The sequence below is a fragment of the Leptodactylus fuscus genome, chromosome 8 (genome assembly GCF_031893055.1).
Source record: "Leptodactylus fuscus isolate aLepFus1 chromosome 8, aLepFus1.hap2, whole genome shotgun sequence".
Classification (NCBI taxonomy): Eukaryota; Metazoa; Chordata; class Amphibia; order Anura; family Leptodactylidae; genus Leptodactylus; species Leptodactylus fuscus.
Window position 1 is genome coordinate 49,429,976 of NC_134272.1, and position 23,239 is coordinate 49,453,214.

Sequence of the window (23,239 nt, forward strand, 5' to 3'; positions counted from 1 at the left end):
AGCCGCGACTGAATGCCGATGCATCCAGTCGGGTACGCTGCTCTGAAATGGGCCTGAAGAATGAGCATGTCGCTTCTTTTTTTCTGGGAAAAGCACTGTTCTCTTAATGACATCCTGGAGAACAGATTTGCATATTTTTCCCATAATCCCCCAGTGGATCAGAAATGGCTTGTAAGTCTCCATTCTTCTGTGAAGGTGCACACTCTCCCTAAGAAGTGTTATTATCCCCTGATCCTATACTATATGTGAACAATCTAAATTAAAATATAACTTTGTCACACTTAGCGCTTCAGTTTTTTGGTTTTTTTTGCATAACTTTATTAAAACCAGAAAAGAAAAAAGAGAAGGCGGCACAGCTTTGTGACAGAAATCCTGTATAGATCGTGGTAGTACAATTCCCTTTTGTGTTTCACTCTATGTACAGCAAAAATGCCGAATTTATGGATGGTTGTAGGCGGTGCACCCAAAAAATCCCAGAGAAACAAGTATATAAACGTATATCAAAAAGAAGAAAAATGGGGATGGGCACTCACCAATCAGTAGACGAACGATCTTCTGTAAAATAAGTCCTTTATTGGGTACATAAATAAAATTCAGAGAGGGAGTGACAGCATATTGGCAGAAAAAATGGCAACAGCCGTTTCGCGTCTAAACTGACGCTTTTTCAAGCCTAGAATGCAAACCTGCATACCTGCAAACCTTGCATTCTAGGCTTGAAAAAGTGTCAGTTTAGACGCGAAACGGCTGTTGCCATTTTTTCTGCCAATATGCTGTCACTCCCTCTCTGAATTTTATTTATGTACCCAATAAAGGACTTATTTTACAAAAGATCGTTCGTCTACTGATTGGTGAGTGCCCATCCCCATTTTTCTTCTTTTTGATATACGTTTATTAAAACCAGTACAGACATTTTCATACCACGTTTTAAAGCCTTAGACTTGTGTTTTTCAAACATCCACATCAATCAATAAGTAAAACTGTAAATATTTTATTGACAGAATAATTTAAAAATACCCCTGATGAACCCTGCTTTGACGGGTGAAACGCGCGCCGGGTGTGGTAGAGACACTTATAGGTATTCTCTGACTTTTTTGGACTTTGTAGTTACATTATGTTATGGTTTTTAGTATTTGTATGCCTTTATAATTGTTAATTCTGATTTACTGCCTTTTGCTCTTATATTATTATGGACTTACTATTCATGAACTAACTACAGGACTTTATTTCCCTTATATACATTATGTCTTATCATTTGGAATTTGCATTCACTATAGCGCCACTTACTGTTTGGTGTTGAATTGGTGTATTACGGACATAATTGCTCTTTCCCCCTATGTATTTTATTATGTGTGTGTATTTTTAAATTATTATGTCAATAAAATATTTGCACTTTAAGGGTGCATTCACACTGAGTAAACGCTAGCTTATTCTGAACGTAAAACACGTTCAGAATAAGCGGCGTCTAAAGCAGCTCCATTCATTTCTATGGGAGCGGGGATACGAGCGCTCCCCATAGAAATGAATGGGCTGCTTCTTTCACTCCGTGCAGTCCCATTGAAGTGAATGGGGAGTGCCGGCGTATACGGCAAGCTCTGCTCATGCCGGAGCGTACACGCCGGCACTCCCCATTCACTTCAATGGGACTGCACGGAGTGAAAGAAGCAGCCCATTCATTTCTATGGGGAGCGCTCGTATCCCCGCTCCCATAGAAATGAATGGAGCTGCTTTAGACGCCGCTTATTCTGAACGTGTTTTACGTTCAGAATAAGCTAGCGTTTACTCAGTGTGAATGCACCCTAAGGGTGCATGCAGACTACGTAACGCCGGGCGTGTATGAGAGCCGTACACGCCGGCATTACGGCAGACTGCCGAACACTTCCCATTCACTTCAATGGGAGCGCTCGTAACAGCGGCGTTTACGAGCGCTCCCATTGAAGTGAATGGGAAGTGTTCGGCAGCCCTGCTGTAACGCCGGCGTGTACGGCTCTCATACACGCCCGGCGTTACGTAGTCTGCATGCACCCTTACTTATTGATTGATGTGGATGTTTGTTTTTTGAGCTCTTGATCCTCCATGTCTGCCATTTGCCTAGCTTTATTGCGATTAATCGTTTTTTTCAAAGTGACATACAATTTTATGTGAATAACACCAACAAAAACAGTTTTCAACACCGGTATTCATGGTTGTGCTACCATGCCTCTACATAAATCAGGCACACCTTCCACTTGGCCATATCTGGGCCATGCGCTGAAATCGGTTTTTGCAACTTTTTATGTCTGAAAGCTGGTGTAGAAATTATCTATCATTTAGAATTGTTTCCATTGGTAATCAGAACATAGAGTTTATAGATTATTATAGATTGCAATATAGTTTGATGTATATGTATTCCAGTTGAATTATCTTGAGTACTAAATATACAGGTATGCAAGCAATTGATGTTACAGTAAGAAAGATTTCCTGTTGAAAGGTAAGTAACCAACTTAAAATGTAAAAATCAAGGTTCCAGTTAGGGAAAAAAGAACAGTTGCCAAGTTCATCACCATAGAGTATGCACCTAAAATAAAATAATAAAAAACGTTATAAGATACTATAAAGATTATATACAGCTAGAACCTCCCTCCATCTGTCTGTATACTACTGTAAGTATTATTTAAACCCAGGAACTTTAGGTACGGCAGTTTATCTTATGTACTGTATATAACTATACATACATTAGTACAGTCATCAAACACTAGTCAGATACCAGATTTCCCTCATCTACTCAGTCTACCCCAGACCACTATGATGACTTCTCCAGCCATGAACACAAGCTTCTTATACTGCTACTATTCCTGAGAAGGCTCAGACCCTTCTACATAATGATGTAAAATAGCTCTACCCCTTTGTGCACCACATGTAATAGTGTCCCCAAAATTAATTATTCCTCCACTGTGCTCACCACAAAATAATATCCTATTTTTTTCCTACATAGTAAAAAAAACCCCCTTCTTTGCACATAATAGTCATAGTGCTTTTTTGAGCCATAGTACAATAATTATCCTTTTTACACCTTAGTGTCCCTCATAGATAATAGTGCCTCCATTTTGTCCCCCAGAAGCAATATTTTCCTTTTAGTGTCCCCGCACAACAGATCCCTCTACACTGTGCCCACCCTCTGATATTTTCTAGTTATAACGGTTAGTATTTTGATCAAGTGCTTGTTTAGACAATGCCACAGTATGTGAATCATGAGTCCATGCTCTCTGGCTCCTCCACTTTGGTGAATCAGAGAACCAGAAGCAGGATTTGAGACGCGCAGTGGTTACTCCAGCCGGTAATGGGCCCTACTTACTTACCGATCCTGGCAGGGACCGGGATCGGTAAGTGACGCCGCGGGCCCCACAAGCACTATTATACTTGGGGGTCTTTTTGGAACCTCAAGTATAACGATCGGAGGCCCGGGAGAGGTAATGGAACATAAAAACATTGTTACATACCTCTCCGCGATCTGGGCATGCTTTGGGCCTACTTGCGTGACGTCACATGACCTGGGACCTGTGTCCATATGCGTCGCGACGCAGGCCCCCTGGTCACATGACGTCCCGGAAGATGGATGACAGCGGCGGAGAATGCAGCGGATCTGGGAGATAGGTAAGTTACAGTAGTTTTTTATGTTTGTATCCCCCCTCGGTCTCCGATTATTATACTCTGGGGTCTGAAAAGACCCCAGAGCATAATAACTGTTCATCAGTGTCCACTATGTGGAATACTACTGTGTGTAGGGGCCAATATGATGCATAATACTGTGTGCAGGGACCACTATAGGGCATAATACTGTTTGCAGGGGCCACTATGGGGTATAATACTGTGTGCAGGGGCCACTATGGGGTATAATACTGTGTGCAGGGGCCACTATGGGGCATAATACTGTGTGCAGGGGCCACTATGGGGCATGATACTGTGTGCAGGGGCCACTATGGGGCATTATAGTGTGCACAGAAATGCGGGGGCAGTTGGTCGAGGTCTTTGGCATCGGAGGGGGGGGGGCGGTTTGGTGTCCATGTAAAAAGTTCACCACGGGGCCCCGCCATTCCTAGTTACGCCACTGGAGCCGCACTCGCTGCTGTATACTACGGCCATTCTTTGTAAAAAATCACTTGGTTAAAGAATAGAACCTCACTAAATTGATATGCACAGACCTATACATTCTGGACGCCATGGGGTGCTATTAAAAAGCAGACTATTGTGATGATATTTCCACATGGAAGCATTGTTATAATAACAATACTTGACAAAGTTACTCTAAAATGTATATTCAGATAGCCCTTTGTATAGATGCCTTTTATGTTTTATGCCTTTTCTATGGCAACTATTTCTCCAATGTTATCAATAACATTTTTATATATAAGGCTCAAGGACTTACCTTCTGCATTGCTGGAATAGCTTATAGAGGCATCACCTGTAATACATAGAAACAATATTAGTGATCCTTAATCCAGAACCTAGTGATCCTTAATCCTTAATCACTGATTTTGAGAACAATTGGGTCCCAGTAATGAATTTAACTTCCAAGGTTACAATTGATAATGAGGCCAAAAACTAACCCAGAGGCAACTAGATATGACTAAGGGTTGAGGAAGAGGAGCATTAAAAATTTCATTTCAGTAGAGGGGTGACTTCATATATGTTGTCATCTAAATTATGTTGATATGACCATTCATGTAGAAAGCCTTAAAAGAGATTTCTAGATTTTGTTGGCCTATCCTAAGGAAAGATTATCAATATGAAATTGGTGCGGGCCCAATACACAGCACCTCCACTGATCAGCTGATTGGGCCTCAGGCATCACATGGGCCACGCTGAAGTCATAATACTTGCATTAAAGCGTCACAATGTTGTCTTGCCCCATGTGACAGCCAGGGCCCAATCACAGGTCTCAGAAATGCCACAGATCACCCAGGAGGCTGGAAGTGGCCCCTGAAGTAGTGCTGGATGCTGAGAGATTGCCTAGAAGAGGTGATGGAAGGTAATTGCATTTCCAGTTTGTGAAAAATAAGTTTTATCTGAAAGGAATATTTGGACCGAACCACAAAATGAAGCAAATCTTCAGAGGTTTGCCCATCTCTAACAACTTGTGACTAGCCTATACTATATAGCATACTATGTTTTTAAGGCATGAAAATGCACAATGCACCATGCTCATCATGCGTCACACATATTTTGCATTGTGGCAGACAAACAGGGTCTGAATTCTGGCATTTCAGGTGCACAAAGACCCTGCCCAGCACACTCCGCCAAGGATGTAAAGCTGCTCCCCTCTGTATTCCTTTGTACTGTATACCCTTATAGTTCTATATGATCATGTAAAGCATGTCCAAAGTGAGTCCAGTAAAATCACTATTTATGTCACATGGATATGTCTCAGCTCCTGCTCTACTGTATATACACAAAGCTACATTCCCGATTTTATACTCCTGTCCCACAGTAGTCCCAGACGGCTTATCGCATGTCCAGCTCTGCCCCTGAATTGTTTTGCTTATTAACAAACTTTCCCCAGATCACTGCCTGCTCTTATGACAGATAAAAGGCTGTAACTGTGAACTGTGATAGGAGCGGTGTTGATCGGGGGAAAGCATGACTACTGTAATCAGAAAGACCTGTGTGACGTCAGACGTCACGTGACTAGGTAGGCGTGTCTTAGTATCCCATGCAGTGCAAGAAGAGATGGAGAGATGTGTGGTCTAAGGTACAACCTTGGGGGGATGAGAGATGCAGGGTGGATCGTGTATATGATGGGGAGATGTGGAGTTCAGGGTGTACTATAGGGTGCAGGGTGTTCTGTGTATGGGGGAGATGTGAGATGCAGGTTGTACTATGTGTGTGGGGGAGAAATGTGGCATGCAGGCTGTGCTGTGTGTGATGGGGAGATGTGAGATGCAGGGTGTACTGTGTGTGTGGGGGAGAAATGTTAGATGCAGGGTTTACTGTGTGTGAGGGGGATATGTGGGGTTCATGGTGTACTGTGGGAGGATGTGGGTTGCAAGGTGTACTGTGGGGGGAGAGATGTGGGTTACAGGGTGTACTGTGGGGAGGATGTAGGGTGCAAGGTTGACCGTGGGGGGAGAGGTGTGGAGTCCAGAGTGTACTGTGGGGGGAGATGTGTTGGGTGCATGGGTGTACTGTGTGTGTGTGGGGGGGTGAAATGTGGGGTGCATGGGTGTACTGTGGGGGAGAGATGTGGGGTGCATGTGTGTACTGTGGGGTGCTTGGTTGTACTGTGAGGGGAGAGATGTTGCATGCAGGGTGTACCCAACAAGAAATTGGTGGGGTCAATTTAGAAGTGGGTGGAACTAAATTTACCACAGCCCACCCACATTTCCCTCTTTCTGTCCTTTAAAAGTTGGGAGGTATGATAGCAACAGTTCATCATCAATGACAAACATTTGCAAGGAACTTTTCTAACCCAAGGGACTCAAAGTGCATTGTAACTAGGAGAGTTAGTGGCTGCCATAGCGCTCATCTCCAACAACCATAAAAGTTACTTGTTTTTATGGGAAGCCAATTTACCTATCAGTATAGGAGAACATACAAAGTTTAGGCAGATTGGAATCCATGACCCCCAACACTGCAAGGCAAAAGTACTAAGCACTGGGCCACCATGCAGTTTATTACATTGATGTCTCTGCTCCTGCTCTCCTCTACTTCTCTATATACATATATAATGACACTAAACGGCACTGTTCCTGCTCTACTCCTATACATACACATATCCGCACACTAACCATCACTATTTATCAGGTTAGTGTTCTCCCAAGGACAGGTCTGATGCCTGCGGTGACATGCCTCCATGCCCTGTATTCCCTCTTGGTTTAGCAGTTACTAGAGACAGATCAGTCTTCACAATACGATGTGGGAGGCCAATAAATAACCATTCTTATAGTCACTGAATGGTATAAGTTTGTTGATGTGACGATTTAAATCAAAAAAGTTAAATAATATAAAAAATATATATACAAACCCTCTATATATATAGGACCAATATACAAACTGGCATCAGTTGTCGCACTGTCACTGGCGCTCAGAGCCCTCACTCCAGTGCAAGTCTGAAAGAGAAAAGATTTGAGACAAGTGTAAAGGGTTTAACAATTACAAATTTTACCTATGAAGGCATAGACTTAGAATCCCTTCAGTAAAACACTAGGCACTGTAGTAATGTACTTGTAGTTTTGCATATCACACATTCAATGTAATTGGTGTAATAAACAACCAGACTGTGGCTGTCAGAGAAGGAGCTGCTCTAAAGCTGGCCATACACATTAGACTTTAGACTGCCATCGCTTGTTTGAAGTGAACTGTGGTTGGTTGGTGGTACAGCCAAAAGTTTGAAACGTATGAACAGCCACGAACCTTTCAATGAGCGTTCGACTATCCCAGACATTTAGTAAAATGAATAGATGAAAGTCATTCAATGCTTATGGCGTGCTGGAAACAGCAAATGACGGTCACTTTGTGGATGTGATAGTAGTACAAACACTTGTGCATAATACAAAAATCTCCCACAGGTCTGTCAGTCTAGCAAATACACATCAGATCACAGCAGAACACAATCCAACACAACAGGTTTTCGTTCTGACCAATTTTAGTTGGTCATACACATGGTCATACACAAGCTGGTCATACACATTAGATTTCAGACTTCAGAAGTGACAGATTTTAGACTGTCTGCTGTTGGTTGGTTGTGCCATGTCAACCATCAACCAAAGTTGGTCAGAACTAGAGATGGGCGAACCTATGAAGATATGTTTCGTCCCTGGTTTGGGTTTGTTTTCGGTTACCTTCTAACGGCATCTGGTGATGTCTGGTGCTCTCCTGTGACGTCATATGCCCGGGGTCACCACTGATTGGGCTGCCATGATGCACAGCATGCCCAAGTCACTGTTGAAGCCTGTTATTGGGCCCCGTGCACATAACGTCACAGAAGAGTGCCAGGCATCACTGAGAAGGCAGAGAAAGAGCGCTGGACGCCACAAGGAGGCCCAAGAGAGATAACGGAAGGCGAGTTAAAAATATTTTGATTTATGTCATCTCCTTTGGACCTCCACCTATTATACTCTGGGGTCTGAAGAGGTCTGAAACTATAATAATTTAAATATTTTTTTTTTCATCCAACCAAGATCTGTCATGCTGGATCTTTTCTGCTATTTGTCTGTTGTGATCTGTTTTGTATGGGCTAGACTGATTGACCTATGAAACTTGGTCTGTGTGTTTGCCGGTTTTACCAGCCTGAACATCGTGTTGGGAGATAGACTCCTAACATAATAGTTATCTATACTGTTATGAGTCAGAATATCCAGCGACGTACTTATCCGTACAATTATAATTACAGGACAGTATGTCGCTGGAAGGCAGGAAGTGTGCCATTGAATATTGCCTTTATTGGGCAGGGCCAAATTCCAAATTCCAAGAGTAGATTTTAACAAATTCTGCATCAAATTCTGCTTCCAAGTCTGCATCAAATTCCACACCAATGGAAATAGTGTATTTTCTACCTTCATTTCAATAGGAATGTTCAGGCAGAATCCACCTGAAGAACAAATCAGTCACTGCCTTCCATTGAAATGAACTGGAGGCAGATTTCGGCTAAGGCCCCATGTGGCATCCCGCAGTAAAAAAGCACTGCGGAAAAACCACAGCGGCAACTCATCGCGGTTCTTCGCAGCGCTTTTGACAGAAAGTTTGCAGAGGTTTCTTCATGAACTTCAGAGTACTTCATGATCTACTTTCGTCTCCGCATGACTTCTGCGGATACTGCTCGGAAAACACACGGACCCCAATATAGTCTATGGGGTTCATGTGCTTTCATTGCTCACCACTTGTCAATGCGTTCAGTATTCCTTTCAGGGGGTCCCCAAGCAGACAGCCTGAATGGAATAATGAACACAGATGTGAACCAGGCCTTACAGAAACAAAGAGCATTTCTGGCTGCTGTGGAAACCCGTCACAAAAAACACAGGATTTTTCAGTCCCAGAAAAGTGAATGAGATTTCATCTAAGCACCCCCCAAAAAAGGAGACTGTGGATGCAGGATATCAAATATGCACGTGCTTTTAAAAAACACAGCTTTTAAATTTTACATCCGAAAATGCTGAGATAACCCTATAGATTTATATGGGGATAGACAAAAATGAAAAACACAGTAAAAAGCAGTGAAAAACAAAAGTGGTTTTCCTTTTTTTTTTTTCTGTAGCATTTTCTTTTGCTGTGTTTTATTAAGTGTGGACTTAGGTACTTGGGCAGCAAGAGAAGAGCTCTAAAGGCTGAACTCCGCCCCCAGTGCACCAACTGCCTCATTTGAATAAAATTTCACAGTTTTTTTTCTCAAAGGTATGTTGTTTATCACTATAGTGTGAACCGTAATGTGCGCTAGTGGTTGTTGAATATGCTTGGGGGAGGGGATACACTTCCTTTAAAGAAGAACTTTCATGTTCTCGGGCACATGCGATTTTATATACTGGTAGAAAGCCGACAGTGCGTTGAATGCAGCACACTGTTGGCTTTCCCATTATGTCCCCCAGCCTGTAGATATCGGTGCTGTTACTGATGTCTCTTCACTGTCAGAACGATGTTCCTGACAGTCTAGCTGGGCTGTGAGGATCATTCCCCCCTAACAGTACTGTCCATAGCTCTGTACTGTCAGAGGGGGCGTTTCTTACCACCCAGCCATGACTCTATGCTGTGATTTATAAAAAGCAAGTGTTTTTCAAAATGCAGCTTTTCTGCTCAATTTTTTTTTCTGAAAGAATCTCATTTACTTTATAGGTAGTGTAAAAAGCTGTTTTTTTCACAACATGGGCATTTTTTACAGCATTCTGTTTGCTATTTATTAAGACTAAACTTACAGGAGTGCAAGTGGTACTACAAATATGGATGCCACAGTACAGATACACAACTTTCAAATTCTTTACATATCCAAAAAGCCGAACAGAAAATTGCGCTTGCGATGACACTCCATTTTGTATCACGTTAATGCTGGAGTCTTGCATACTTGGGCAGCTGAAAAAAAAAATCAAAGTGAAGCTGGAGTCATTCAGCTATCAGTAATCAGATATGAAAAGTCAAAGATATATATGCAGGGTTGGACTGGTCCCTCAGAATACCAGGGAATGTTTTATAATATGCAGGATGTATATGTAAAGGAAAGGAATAGAGTAAGACAAGTGGAGGAGAGGGTTAGGCCGAAGCCCCAGGTTGAGAAAATGCAGATTTTGCTGCAGTTTTTTGCGCCAAAGTCAAGGGTGGATGTAACAGAACGGAATTCTCTAAGAGCTTCCTTTTATATTTTCCATTCCTCTTCAAGTCACTCCTGACTTTGGCTCAAAAAAACAAAGTAAAATCTGCAACAAAAAACGCTGTGTGTCTGCAAGGTAGGGCCTGAAGCCTTCATGGCATAAAAGCAGCAGTTTGGCCACAGCGTTTTACAGTCCTTGTGAAATGGATGGGATTCTAGAGAATCCCATCCCCACATTGCAGAAAAATACTCCCCATGGAAATGCTTTTCCGATACGATTTTTTTTCCACAGCGCTTTTTCTCTGCAGCCCGCTACGTGAGCTCTTAGCCTTAAAGGGTTTTTTCAACCTTGGCCAATCATGACCGAGATTGAAATAGCTGGCTGCATATCCTGACCAGGACTCATGGAAATAGTAGAGCGGCACTACTAGAGATGAGCGATCCTCTCAGGATTCATTTTGGTTTTTGGTGGCTCAGGTCCAAGATTAGTTTCAAGTCAAACATGCTTGATCCAAACCACCAAACCTTAAAATTAAATTGGCTTAAAACATAGTATAGAATATTCTCAGGGCTCCTATCTATCCAATTTCTAACCCTCTAAAGCAAACACAGCCGAAGTTATGTCAATGTGAAAGGGAAAATCTAAGGAGACCCTAGAGTGTAATAGGTGGAAGCCCAGGGAAAGTGAAATAAAAAAAAAAAAATTATACTATATTATCAAGGGTCTGACGTGCCCATGTGACTAGTGGAGACCCAATCACATGCTTCAGAAGAAGGCATCAAATATGGAAGAATAGGTTTTTTTTCACTTCCCCTGGGCCTACACCTATTATATTTTGGGTATGAAGAGACCCCAGACTATAATGTGGTGACCATTTTAGTTCCCCCAAGACAAATCTCCATTTGTTCAATTTTTGTAGAAAATCAATTCAGAATATTCGGGTAGCACTAGAGGCACTACTCTGTGCTGGTTCTATAACCCAAGGAGAAGTATATGACTAGATAAAAGAATGGCCCAATACATTTCTATCAGCCTATACATGTGGCTGTAATATTTGCAACCATATGTCTGTGCCATACACAAGTACTGTACATATACTGTGCCATATACTATTCTTGGCTGAATTTGTGGAGTCCATGTTTGAAATGTTTTTACAGATTGCGGATCAGTATTTATGGACAGTAAAAACTACTTTGTGTGCATAAGGCCTTAAGCTGCAGGTACACAACTGGAATTTTATACATAATTATGGATCTGCAATAGCGGATAAAAATTATGAAGCGTATCCTATATTTGGCCATATCTGTGGCACAGACAATTTTAGTGGATGTATACAAGTCATATCGCAGATCTATGATTGGAGATGACATACTGACATGTTTTTATGTGACTGCTGATCAGTATTTTTCGAACAAGAAAACCGCTATGGTCATGTGCATGTAGCCTTAATCCAGGGGTGAACCTGCCTTCTTCGCCACCCGAGGCGGACGACAGAAAGCCGCCCCCCCCCCCGGAGGGGGCGGAGTGGAGGGGGCAGAGCGGAGCGAAGGGGGTGGGGCGGAGCGGCGTTAACAGGCAGAGAGCAGGCATGGAGAGCACCTGCTCTCTGCCTGAGCGTGAGGGGAGGCCGCTGGAGCAGCGCTGCTCCAGCAGCCTCCCCAATCCACCGCGTGGTGACGCTAAGCCAGTCCAGGACAGCTTGTCCTGGACTGGCTTAGGTAAGCAAAAATGCCGCCCTCCCTGGGGCCCTGGCATAGCGCCGCCTGAAGAGGTCGCTTCAGGTCGCCTCATGGGAGGTGCAGCGCTGCCTTAACCTGAACTTCTGTAACTGGGTAAACTATGCAGCCTGATATCTTATCACAGAAGAAAAAAATAAATCAATAAAAGTCAGAGGGAAAAACATTGTTTAATGACATTTCATTGTTTTTTGTTGTTTTCTGTGATAAGATATGCTTCTGTCATCTGTGATAAGACTGCAGAAGTTCAGGTTAATTCTGCTACCTCTATATACTGTATACCTGTCCTAGATACATACCTGTTCTTAATGATGTCATATCTTGTTGAGGAGTTTATAGAGGGTGCAGCATAGCAGTTTGTCATCTGCACTGCATACTTAGAAATTTCTGGTGTTTTCAGAAGAATTCCAATATACAAGTTGGTTTTGGATGTCAGTGTAACTTCCGATCCCGTATAAGGTGTTGTGTAGCTCGAGTCTTGATAGAGAGCCATAGATACTTGTAGTTGTCCTGTGTTTTCTATAACCACAGTTGTTGTGCTGTAATGGTATATAAAGCATGTGTTATACAATATTTTATTGATAATAAAATAGCTTAAAGTCCTTGGGCTCCACAATCCCCACCTAGTGTGCCATGTGTCATTTATAAACGGATGTTTTTTGCTTCTTTTTTTTATTAGCGGAGGGGTTATTGAGTCCCTACACATGGGTGTTACCTCCGTATTGTTATTTTTTATATGGCTGAGGTTTAGAGATGAGCGAACACTAAAATGTTCGAGGTTCGAAATTCGATTCGAACAGCCGCTCACTGTTCGAGTGTTCGAATGGGTTTCGAACCCCATTATAGTCTATGGGGAACATAAACTCGTTAAGGGGGAAACCCAAATTCGTGTCTGGAGGGTCACCAAGTCCACTATGACACCCCAGGAAATGATACCAACACCCTGGAATGACACTGGGACAGCAGGGGAAGCATGTCTGGGGGCATAAAAGTCACTTTATTTCATGGAAATCCCTGTCAGTTTGCGATTTTCGCAAGCTAACTTTTCCCCATAGAAATGCATTGGCCAGTGCTGATTGGCCAGAGTACGGAACTCGACCAATCAGCGCTGGCTCTGCTGGAGGAGGCGGAGTCTAAGATCGCTCCACACCAGTCTCCATTCAGGTCCAACCTTAGACTCCGCCTCCTCCGGCAGAGCCAGCGCTGATTGGCCGAAGGCTGGCCAATGCATTCCTATGCTAATGCAGAGACTTAGCAGTGCTGAGTCAGTTTTGCTCAACTACACATCTGATGCACACTCGGCACTGCTACATCAGATGTAGCAATCTGATGTAGCAGAGCCGAGGGTGCACTAGAACCCCTGTGCAAACTCAGTTCACGCTAATAGAATGCATTGGCCAGCGCTGATTGGCCAGAGTACGGAATTCGGCCAATCAGCGCTGGCCAATGCATTCTATTAGCCCGATGAAGTAGAGCTGAATGTGTGTGCTAAGCATACACATTCAGCACTGCTTCATCACGCCAATACAATGCATTAGCCAGTGCTGATTGGCCAGAGTACGGAATTCGGCCAATCAGCGCTGGCTCTGCTGGAGGAGGCGGAGTCTAAGGTCGGACCTGAATGGAGACTGGTGTGGAGCGATCTTAGACTCCGCCTCCTCCAGCAGAGCCAGCGCTGATTGGCCGAATTCCGTACTCTGGCCAATCAGCGCTGGCCAATGCATTCTATTAGCCCGATGAAGTAGAGCTGAATGTGTGTGCTTAGCACACACATTCAGCTCTACTTCATCGGGCTAATAGAATGCATTGGCCAATCAGCGCTGGCCAATGCATTCTATTAGCTTGATGAAGCAGAGTGTGCACAAGGGTTCAAGCGCACCCTCGGCTCTGATGTAGCAGAGCTGAGGGTGCACAAGGGTTCAAGTGCACCCTCGGCTCTCCTACATCAGAGCCGAGGGTGCGCTTGAACCCTTGTGCAGCCTCGGCTCTGCTACATCAGAGCCGAGGGTGCGCTTGAACCCTTGTGCACACTCTGCTTCATCAAGCTAATAGAATGCATTGGCCAGCACTGATTGGCCAGAGTACGGAATTCGGCCAATCAGCGCTGGCCAATGCATCCCTATGGGAAAAAGTTTATCTCACAAAAATCACAATTACACACCCGATAGAGCCCCAAAAAGTTATTTTTAATAACATTCCCCCCTAAATAAAGGTTATCCCTAGCTATCCCTGCCTGTACAGCTATCCCTGTCTCATAGTCACAAAGTTCACATTCTCATATGACCCGGATTTGAAATCCACTATTCGTCTAAAATGGAGGTCACCTGATTTCGGCAGCCAATGACTTTTTCCAATTTTTTTCAATGCCCCCGGTGTCGTAGTTCCTGTCCCACCTCCCCTGCGCTGTTATTGGTGCAAAAAAGGCGCCAGGGAAGGTGGGAGGGGAATCGAATTTTGGCGCACTTTAACACGCGGTGTTCGATTCGATTCGAACATGGCGAACACCCTGATATCCGATCGAACATGTGTTCGATAGAACACTGTTCGCTCATCTCTACTGAGGTTTATATGTTGTGACATCCTATATAAGGGATTAAACTTTAACATTACACAGTGAAAAAAACCTTTAGAAGGTTCAAGAAATATTAGATATTAGTGTAGACTGAAAAACAGATTCATGGATGGATGGATGGATGGATGGATAGATAGATAGATAGATAGATAGATAGATAGATAGATAGATAGATAGATAGAGTCCACCAGCATGTAGAACAAAGATGGAGATTATTTTATTAGCCCAAATGACACCAGAAATGCACCCCCTCCATTCATTTCAATGGGATCTCTGCAGATACCTCCAGTACAGCAGTCAGCTATCTCCAGCAGTCCCTTTGTAATGAATGGAGCAGGGGCTCATCTGTCCAACACCCGTTCAACTCAGTTGGGGGAACAAAACACCCCTGTTCTAGTGATTGCTATGGGCCCCAGTGGTCACACGTAAACTGATCCCTTATCCAGTGAAAAAAGGATAAGTTGCTAGGATGTGTATTAAGAGTCATCTATTATCATAGAATTGTATTCTACCATCCCAAGCCGGTAGTCTTACAAGGTAAGAAGTAAGATGTTATAATAAATATTCAGATTATATGAATTTTGTGTCTTACTTACTTTGTAAATGGATTCAGTGCTGTATCAAGGGAGAGCTGCATGTCTAGCGGATATACACAAGAAATATTAATAGCAAGTACATCCTCTCCACCAACTGAACCCAAGGATAGGAAAACTGTGTTTTTAAAGATAATATTTGTGCCATTGTTCTGTACAAAGAAAGCAATATTGCTGTTAGGTTTTTTTTTTTTTTTTTTATTAAAAGGAGGCTTAGCCGAACACATTATTTTGGATATGCTTGTGAGTTCAGCAAACCCCAGCATTCACCAAAACCTAAATTACAGATCTGTATTCATGGGGGCTCACAAGAGAAAAGGGGTTCATTTGGTCTCATCCCTGTAATGTTAACAAAAAAGAAGGGAAGTGTACTTGAGTTTTGACATGCAGAATCCAAAACCTCGGGTTGTGGGTGTTAGAGATGAGCGAACAGTGAAATATTCAATATTCGTTTCGAATAGCCCCTCAATATTCGACTATTCAAACGAATATCAAATTCCATTACAGTCTATGGGGAAAAAAGCTTTGTTTAAGGGGAAACCACTATTCGACTCAGGAGGGTCACCAAGTCCACTATGACATCCCAGGAAATGATGACAACACCTCTGGAATGTAATTGGGACAGCAGGGGAAGCATGTCTGGGGGCATCTAACATGCCCAAGTCACTGTATTTCACCACTAATAATGCGGGAGCTGACTTTTTCCCATAGGAATGCATTGACCAGCATTGATTGGAAGAATGCCATACAGAGTACAGCATTCGGCCAATCAATGCTGGTTCTGCCGGAGGAGGCGGAATCTAAGATCGGTCCACAGCAGTCTCCATCCTGGTCCGATCTCAGGTGTAGCCGAGTTGAGCGCACAGTTCTACTACATCTCAGGTATAGCAAAGTTGAGCGCACAGCGGGAGCAGATTTTTTCTCATAGGAATGCATTGACCGGCGTTGATTGGCTGAATGCCATACAGTGTACAACATTCGGCCAATCAACGCTGGTTCTGCTGGAGAAGGCGGAATCTACGATTGGTCCACAGCAGTCTCCATTATGGTCCCATCTCAGGTGTAGCTGAGATGAGTGCACAGCTCTACTACATCTCAGATGTAGCAGAGTTGAGCGCACAGCTCTGCTACATCTCAGGTATAGCAGAGTTGAGCGCACAACTCTACTACATCTACACCTGAGATCGGACCACAATGGAGACTGCTGTGGACCGATCTTAGACTCCGCCTCCTCATAGACGAGCCTCCGGAAGAACCAGCATTGATTGGCCAATGCTGTACACGCTGTACAATGCTGTAAATGCTCTATGGCATTCGGCCAATCAACGCTGGTCAATGCATTCCTATGAGAAAAAGGCAGCTCCCTCATAACGCAAGCTGACAGTGATCCCGACTAGCATATAATGGGCTGCCATGAGATGTGCTTGCTGGTGAAGTTTGAAAGTGATGAGACCTTGCCAGCCAGAGCTAAATGCGAGAGTAAGTTCAATGCAAACACATCTTGGCAGTGCACCATATGCTAGTCGGGATCGCTGGCAACTTGCATGTATTTCGGGCTGGCAAGGAAGGTATATAGAGCCCCAAAGATCTCTTTGAGTAAGATTCCTACCGGTTAATTTATCATATCAGGTATCAGGTATCCAGAACAGGTATCCAGAACAGAAATATACTAATACCAAATTTTAATATGATGAATTAAAAACTAAATTTTAAAAGGACTTCCAAAGGAGTGCGGACGTATTTTTCATCAACTTTTGGATCTTTTACTCCAGCGTCCAGTGGAGATTGGCCGTGCACCCTAGGAGTCGTTAGGATTACATATATGGTGAGCTACAGTCTTTCTTTTCTTTTTTGACTTTTGTAAGATTCCTACCTAAATAAAGCTAATCCCTAGCTAACCCTGCCAGTACATCTATCCCTGTCTAGTTCACAGTCTCATATAAACCGAATCTGAAATCCACTATTCGTATAAAGTGGAGGTCACCTGATTTAGCCAGCCAATTACTTTTTCCGATGCCTATGTTTTCCTACATCCTATCCCACCTCCCCTGCACAGTTATTGGTGTAAAAAAAAGCGCCAGGGAATGTGGGAGGGGAAACGAATTTTTACTACGTTTGCAGCATGGTATTCGATTGGAATATTGGAATATCTCGAACAGCCTGATATTCGATCAAATAGCTATTCAATTGAACGCTGTTCACTCATCTCTAGTAGGTGTCACCATAGGGAGAAATATAACACTTTTGACACAAGACAAACACAATGGCAAAACTAACATTATTTCATGTAACTTTACATACCACCAGCTCATTGCCACAGACATCCCTCTTCAGTATAGATATTACAGATACGGTATTTGTTGCGTTAAAATCAGAAAATCCTGTACAATGGCTATCTATTAGGTGTATTTTTTTAGCATCCATATTAAATTTTTCCAAATCACATTTCTGAAAGGAAGCTTTTATTTCCTGAGAACCACAAGTAAGCACTGGGCGGATGTCTTCTAAGGCTGCAAAAGAGAATGCTACATTGTTAGTAATGATGATGGCAATAACTGGACTTCTAAGGATTCATTTCTATACGATACCTGGGATTAGTTATGACATCCAGTATAACAGGAGTATTGGGGTTAATCTACAGTAGTTACAGGACATGTGACAAAGAATCGTATTATACTTAATAAATTATTGACCTTGACCATGCCAAGAGACGCCATGCCATGTGCTATATTCAAGACACACAAGCACAGTGGCATGTAGTGGCTTCTTTAGCCCTAGCACCTCTGACCTGTACACACTGCATTACTAAGGTATTACTGTATCTTTCTAAAGCATTTATAGTCCATAAAAGACAAAAATACTAGTTTGATAATAAATGATATAGCTCTATACAATTGCCACCCCTTACGATAAAATAACACTATTACTAGAGATGAGCGAACACTAAAATGTTCATTATAGTCTATGGGTGGAAAATGCTCGTTTCAGGGGTACGCAACATTCGATCAAATTCTACTTACCAAGTCCATGAGTGAGGGTCGAGCTGGATTCTTCTCCCTGCGCAGCGTCCCCGCGTCCTCTTCCGGCCTTGAATTCACTCTGCTAGGCATCGGGCCTGGGCAGAGCTGACTGCGCATGCCCACACTACAAGCGGACATACGCAGTCGGCTCTGCCCAGGCCCGATGCCTGGCAGAGTGAATTCAGAGCTGGAAGAGAACGCGGGACGCTGCAAGGAGAAGACTTCTAAAGGTAGGGGAAGAACCAGCGTTGATTGGCCGTCTGTATAGCATTCTGCCAATCAACACTGGTTCTGCATCGAATCTTAACTTCGAACAGCGAGTGGTACTCGATCGAGTACAAGTATTTCGAATACCGTAGTATTCGATCAAATACCTACTCGATCGAGTACTACTCGCTCATCTCTAACTATTACCAAGAACGAAGTGTACAGTGCCACGTATCCTATGATTCTCCAAGTGTCCCTGAACAATTTGTCATTTATTTATTTATTTTAATTCCGACCACCCATTGAAAAAAACATATGGCCCCTGAAATCCTATATGTAAACAAGCTCTGATTCTCCAAGTGGGCGGTGACCTTTTGTATTCCTCTGAGACCCATAAAGTTCACCTCCCATTTGGAGAATCAGAGCTACTTTACACACAAGTTCCCAAGAGACTTATCGTTTGAACGGTTGGACAGATTTTACAGAAATGACTTATTGTTTAGAAACAAAGCAAGAATTAAATATTATATGTCATTTAGCATTTTGTACATGGTGACAGGTCTTCTTTTATGTTCAGATTACAGAGGCCAATGAACTATCAAGGGCTTAATTCTGTGAACTGCCCAAAACCATGGACTGTATTTTTTCTGAAAAATAGCAACTGATGTGTCTGTCATACTTCTAACATTTTCTATTGCCATGCAATCATACTGTTGGTTAGCACATCACAAATAAATTTCATCCTTGCAACTTAAAAAATATTTGCCATATCATCTTTCTGACTATACAGTACCTGAAGGGCCAGCACCATCTATACAGTAACAGCCATAATGTCCATTAACTTCTTTACATTCTTCATTAGCATCGCATACACAAGAATCCAGGTTGGTGGTTGGATCTGAAAAATAAAGTAACAAAAAACTAACTTTTCCTACCCGGGAACTGTCAGCAAGGATATCACCTGCTGCTGCTATAGCCTATAATGTTATTATTTTATGCTAATGATCAGGCAGCACATGGCACTGACCACACCATCCTTCTTTAGCAGAAGTGCTTCCCCCCACAGATGCAGAACCAAACCAAGTTGTTTATTCTACTTCATGTTTTCACTTAGTGGCACCTTCCGAGGCAAGATGCTCAACTTGCCTCATGCCAGATCCCTCTCCTCATAATTTAAAAAAATACTATATACATATATATATATATATATATATATATATATATATATATATATACCACAACTCATTCAAAACAACATTATTTACAACCCTTTTAAGGAAATTTACATAATACTAGAATCTACCTTAATATATATTTAAGTAGTTTTTAAATTCTTACCTGTGCAATATCCAGAATAGTAGAAAGGGGGTTGACTGAATTTATATACATAAAATCCTCCAGGACAAGACTTAATCTTCACATTTGATGTCCAACGACAACAAATCCCAATATCAGCAGTACAAATTGTGCCGTCTGAAATTCCATCTGAAGGGTCTGGATGTTTTCCGTCCAACCACATGGGGCTTCTAGTGTAACAACTACCTACAGTGGGACAATAATCTGCCAGCTGGGTGCCACCACTGCCCATAAAACGATACCATCCATTTAGGTAATAGTCAGAACGTCCTTCATAGTAGTAATAGTAGTTGTAATAATATGATGTGCTTCTGGTGGGCTCATTTAGGATGGTGTAGTTGAAGCATGGATCAGAGCAGATATGGGACCCAGGGATCTTTATGCATTCTCTACCAAACCCACAAATATCATTTTTACACTCATCTATCTCACATGTATATCCATCTCCATAATATCCTTCTGGACAATAGCATGAATAGGATCCATAGTAATTGACACATACTGCTTGAGGGTCACAATTGTTTAGCCCGGGTTCTAAGCATTCATCTACATCAACACACATTGTACCGCTTACTGTGAAGCCACTGTTACAGGTACAATTGTATGAGCCAACAGTGTTAACACAGTAACCATAGGAGCTGCATGGATATGGCCATTGGTTACATTCGTCAACATCAGAACAGGAAAATCCATTGCCATTGAAGCCTTCTTTACAGACACAGGTGTAGTCAACCAAATCTTTTCTACAGTCAGCGTTTGGGTCACATTTTAAGCAAAATTCTGTAAAAAAGCAAACAAAACAAAAACATAAATATATAAACTATCTAGGAATTAGCAGTTACATTACACTTATATTTTATAACTTATAACTGAATAGAGAGTGAGGAGGTAAGACGACTGGTTTATTTCGGGATAATGAGAAGATAAAAGAGGAGTTGTTTTTTCTATAAACATCGCAACATGACACATATTTCTATACAATGTACATTTGGTAAAAATAAGTCTATCAAATTCTGTGTAGTTCTAAGTAAGCCATGTCCAAATAGCTAATGAATATGACATATAAGCTGTTAGCAATTATATATACTGTATATGTTATATATTGAAAGTACTGTACTGTGTTCAGAATCTCTCTTCTAGGGAAACTCATTGTTTCCTTAGGTGCTCCGTAGTAAATAAGTTATACAATCTTCTAACTTGCTAGGCAGCACTTGGAAGACTTTGGTCAGTTGCCTAATATCAGGCCTTACTGATGGACATGATCATGCAGGGCTTTCACCAGCATGGTCACCTTTGTCTGGTAATGAATAGAGATGAGCGAACAGCGTTCGATTGAGTAGATATTCGATTGAACATCAGGCTATTCGAGATTTTCGATTCGAATTGAATACCATGCGGAAAATGCATTAAAAATTCGTATCCCCTCCCGCCTTCACTGGCACTTTTTTTGCACCAATAACTGTGTAGGGGAGGTGGGACAGGAACTACGACAACATAGGCATTGAAAAAAAATAGGAAAAAGCCATTGGCTGCCGAAATTAGGTGACCTCGGATTTATAAGAATAGTGTCAGCCATGTTCATGTTATTTGTGGCTTGGAGAGATAGGGAAAGACATCTACTGAGGGCTAGAGAGGGATTAGCTTCTGCTAGGCAGGAAATCTGAAGAACAACAACAGCTCTTTTCAGAGCTATAATGCAGGGAGAGGAAATATACAGCTTGGTGTATCTCCCAAAGAAACCGAAGTTGTATACAGCAAATCTGTGTATAGTATATAAATAGAGATGAGCGAACACTAAAATGTTCGAGGTTCGAAATTCGATTCGAACAGCCGCTCAATGTTCGTGTGTTCGAACGGGTTTCGAACCCCATTATAGTCTATGGGGAACAGATACTTGTTAAGGGGGAAACCCAAATCCGTGTCTGGAGGGTCACCAAGTCCACTATGACAACCCAGGAAATGATGCCAACACCTCTGGAATGACACTGGGACAGCAGGGGAAGCATGTCTGGGGGCATCTAACACACCAAAGACCCTCTATTACCCCAACATCACTGCCTAACAACTACACACTTTCCACATTCAAAAAAACCTCTATCAAAGTGGGAAAATACCTGGAAACCTTCTTTACTCCCCAAATGGATGGACACAAACCCCAATTTAAGCTCAACAAACAGTAACAACCACCCCTTTAAATCACGTTCCCCATGACAACCACAAATGGAATAGGCAATGGGAATTCCAAAAGCCCTCACCCTTAACTGTCATTTTGAGTGTGTGTGTGTGTGTGTGTGTGTGATGTGGTAAGACCTTCCAAAATTCACTTTTCTAGCCCTTAACATGAGCCCTTCCAAACAAAGTTACAGGACCTTAAGCTGAGCTACCAGCAGAGATTGAGGCCCTTGGCATGAGTAGAGCCTTGCACCAGCAGTGTTTTTGGCACTTAGGGTGAGTTGAGCCTTGTACCAGCGTGTGTCCCTTAACATCAGGCGGGCCCTAAGTTCTGCGCTTTGCACAAAAGTTCCACATTAACTAGGCTGAATGGTACAAAGATTAGTAGGCCCGAGAACCAGGAACAGGTCTTGCAATGGCTGTCGGATAACGCTTAAAGCACATTGTCCACCAGCCAGGCAGCCTCTACCTCCTCTTACCCAACAGTCTTGTCCTCCTTCCACCCAAAATTCCCAATCTTCCCAGAACAATAACCCCAACTGTCCCTGCTCCCCAGAGCTGTTCTCCCTTCCTTTGACTGTACCGCAACCTGCCCCTCCATTTCGCGATTCCACGGACCTAACAGACGAGTATCTGTGTCCAGATGCTCAAACACTAGAGTCTCCTCCATTCCATCTCCGGTCGATTTGGTGGCGGATGACCAGCAACCCACCCTCATCGACGACGATGAGACACAGTTGCTGTCAGGGCAGCCAGTTGACATGCGCATTGTGCAGGAGGAGGAGGCGAGACAGGAGTTGGAAGAGGAGGTGGTGGACGACGAGGACACCGACCCCACCTGGACAAGGCAGATGTCAAGCTGGGAAAGTAGTGTGGATGTTGAGGCAGGTGCAGCACCAAAAAGGGTAGCTAGAGGCAGAGACATGTCCAGAGGCAGAGGTCAGCTGCTTTGCCGAAGCCAGGCCAGACCCGGAATGTCCGAAGATGTTCCCTTTTGTACCCAGCCCAGAAAAACTCCCCCATCGAGGGCACGTTTCTTGAAGGTGTAGAGTTTTTTCAAGGAATGCGCCGAGGACAGATATAGTGTCGTCTACACAATTTGCCTCTCGAAATCGAGTAGGGGCCCTGAGAAGAGCAACCTGTCCACCACTTCAATGCACCGTCATTTGGAATCCAAGCAATGGAATCAGTGGCAGGCAGCAACGGCAGGACAAACGTCGCCCGCCGTTCATGCCACTGCCTCTGCTCACAGTGCTGGCGATGCACTCCAGAGGACGAGCCAGGACATCACTTCATCTGCCTCCGCCACTTTGTT

At 43.0% G+C, this 23,239-nt stretch overlaps 1 protein-coding gene across 1 annotated transcript in view; it reads right to left on the reverse strand.

Moving 5' to 3' along the window:
- Positions 1-2,480: 2,480 nt before the first annotated feature.
- LOC142216790 (uromodulin-like) overlaps positions 2,481-23,239 on the reverse strand; it is a 48,147-nt gene continuing 27,388 nt past the window's right edge. Inside the window, exons 9-17 of the mRNA XM_075284821.1 lie at positions 19,735-20,532; positions 19,190-19,294; positions 17,471-17,679; positions 15,173-15,321; positions 12,304-12,543; positions 9,879-10,032; positions 6,998-7,082; positions 4,403-4,438; positions 2,481-2,554 (exon numbers count right to left, since the gene is read on the reverse strand). Coding sequence (XP_075140922.1) covers positions 2,481-2,554; positions 4,403-4,438; positions 6,998-7,082; positions 9,879-10,032; positions 12,304-12,543; positions 15,173-15,321; positions 17,471-17,679; positions 19,190-19,294; positions 19,735-20,532 — 1,850 coding nt within the window. The remainder of the gene's footprint in view (positions 2,555-4,402; positions 4,439-6,997; positions 7,083-9,878; positions 10,033-12,303; positions 12,544-15,172; positions 15,322-17,470; positions 17,680-19,189; positions 19,295-19,734; positions 20,533-23,239) is intronic.